Source organism: Dipodomys ordii, unplaced genomic scaffold, assembly GCF_000151885.1.
Source record: "Dipodomys ordii isolate 6190 unplaced genomic scaffold, Dord_2.0 Scaffold193, whole genome shotgun sequence".
In the NCBI taxonomy this organism is placed as follows: Eukaryota; Metazoa; Chordata; class Mammalia; order Rodentia; family Heteromyidae; genus Dipodomys; species Dipodomys ordii.
Window position 1 is genome coordinate 630,945 of NW_012267409.1, and position 1,775 is coordinate 632,719.

Consider the following 1,775-nt stretch of genomic DNA (forward strand, 5'->3'; position numbering starts at 1 on the left):
AAAAAACAATTACATAAAAGCCATTCTTTTCTGTTGCGTTTGCGCGACCCTCCAGTAGGTGGCAGTCTAGCCTGTGGCTTGTCTGTGGCCCTGGCTGCTGCACAGCCCTGATCCCCAGATCCAGGGCCTCTCCCAGCCCGGGGGCTGCTTCCACACAGCTGGCTAGACTTGGATCTGACTGTAGATAGTCCTCGACCAAAGCTTCCGGCTCTGGCCTCAAACCCAGGGGCTTGAACTCGCGGCCTGGGCGCTGCTCCTGAGCTTTTGTGCACGAGGCATGCTCTCTACTGGCTCGAGCCTCAGCTCCACTTCTAGTTTTCGGGTGTTAATTGGACATGAGTCTCATGGACTTTTCTCCCTGGGCTGGCTGTAAATTGCAATCCTCAGATCTCAGCCTCCTGAGTACCTAGGATCGCAGGTGTGAGCCATTGGTGCCAGCTCCATTATCTATGTATTTATTTTTGTTCTGATATTCCTGTAATGTTAGCTTGGAAGTATCTTCATGGAATGAGTATGACCTTTCCAGCTGGATTCCAAGCAAAGGGCCGCAACAATAAAAGAGCTACACAGTAGGCTAAGGACTAGTTTCTGTAGTCCACAAAAAAAGCTAGCTAGCCAGTAGAAAATGAGCATCGGACATGAGTTATAGTGAAATACTACAAGCAAGCAGTCATCTATACCCATCGTTATGATACATGCCCTACTACTATGAATTGTCCTTCAAGTTACAATAAGCCAGGTGCCGGTGGCTCACGCCTGTCATCCTAGCTACCCGGGAGGCTGAGACCTGAGGATCATGGTTCCAAGCCAGCCCGGGCAGAAAAATCCCTGTGAGACTCTCATCTCCAGTGAACCACTCAGAAACCAGCAGTGGCTCTGTGGCTCACAGGTGGAGCACGCGCCTTGAGCACCAAGGGGCAAGGGACAGCACCCAGGCCCCAAGTTTAAGCCCACAGCCAGTCAAAGAGAGAAAAAGTGAGACTTGTGTCTGTAAGTAGCCATGCTATGGAGAAAATGCATCCAAGGAGTGTTCAGAACGTTGGTTTGTTGGAAAGTAAGAAGGCGAGTAGATGCATCGCTCCCGTGTGCACGGCCTGCCCGCCCTTGGGCCAGTGAATCCTAGGTGTCTTTTGGAAACAGTGTGATGCAGATGCTGGACCAGATGCTGGACCAACAGGACTCTAGACAGGGTGCTGTACAGGATGTTGCACAGGACGCTGGACAGGACGCTGGACTGGATGCTGGACAGGGTGCTGCACAGGGCGCTGGACTGGGCGCTAGACTGGACACTGGACAGGGCGCTGCACGGGGCGCTGGACTGGGCGCTAGACAGGGCGCTGCACGGGGCGCTGGACTGGGCGCTAGACTGGACACTGGACAGGGCGCTGCACGGGGCGCTGGACTGGGCTGTGGGTGCCGCCTCGCCCGGGCCGCAGTGTGGGGATGCGCTTGCAGGACACCTCCTACCTGTTCATCACGGGGCCGGACGTGGTCAAGTCCGTCACCAACGAGGACGTGACGCAGGAGCAGCTGGGCGGGGCCAAGACGCACACCACCATGTCAGGTGCGGGGCGCGGGGTCTGCGGGCGGGGCGCGGGGGGTCTGCGGGCGGCTCTGGCCGCGGGTTCAAGTCCCCCCGCCCGCAGGGGTGGCGCACAGAGCGTTTGAGAACGACATCGACGCCCTGCTCCACCTGCGGGACTTCTTCAACTACCTGCCGCTCAGCAACCGCGACGCGGCGCCCGTGCGCCAGTGCCACGACTCCAGGTGCGGGG

General features: G+C 57.5%; 1 protein-coding gene across 1 annotated transcript in view; it reads left to right on the forward strand.

Annotated features, from left to right (window-relative positions):
• The window catches only part of Pccb (propionyl CoA carboxylase, beta polypeptide), a 28,530-nt gene that overhangs the window by 20,394 nt on the left and 6,361 nt on the right, over positions 1–1,775 (forward strand). The window contains exons 7-8 of the mRNA XM_013034661.1: positions 1,456–1,564; positions 1,647–1,769. Of these exons, the coding sequence (XP_012890115.1) occupies positions 1,456–1,564; positions 1,647–1,769 (232 nt within the window). The remainder of the gene's footprint in view (positions 1–1,455; positions 1,565–1,646; positions 1,770–1,775) is intronic.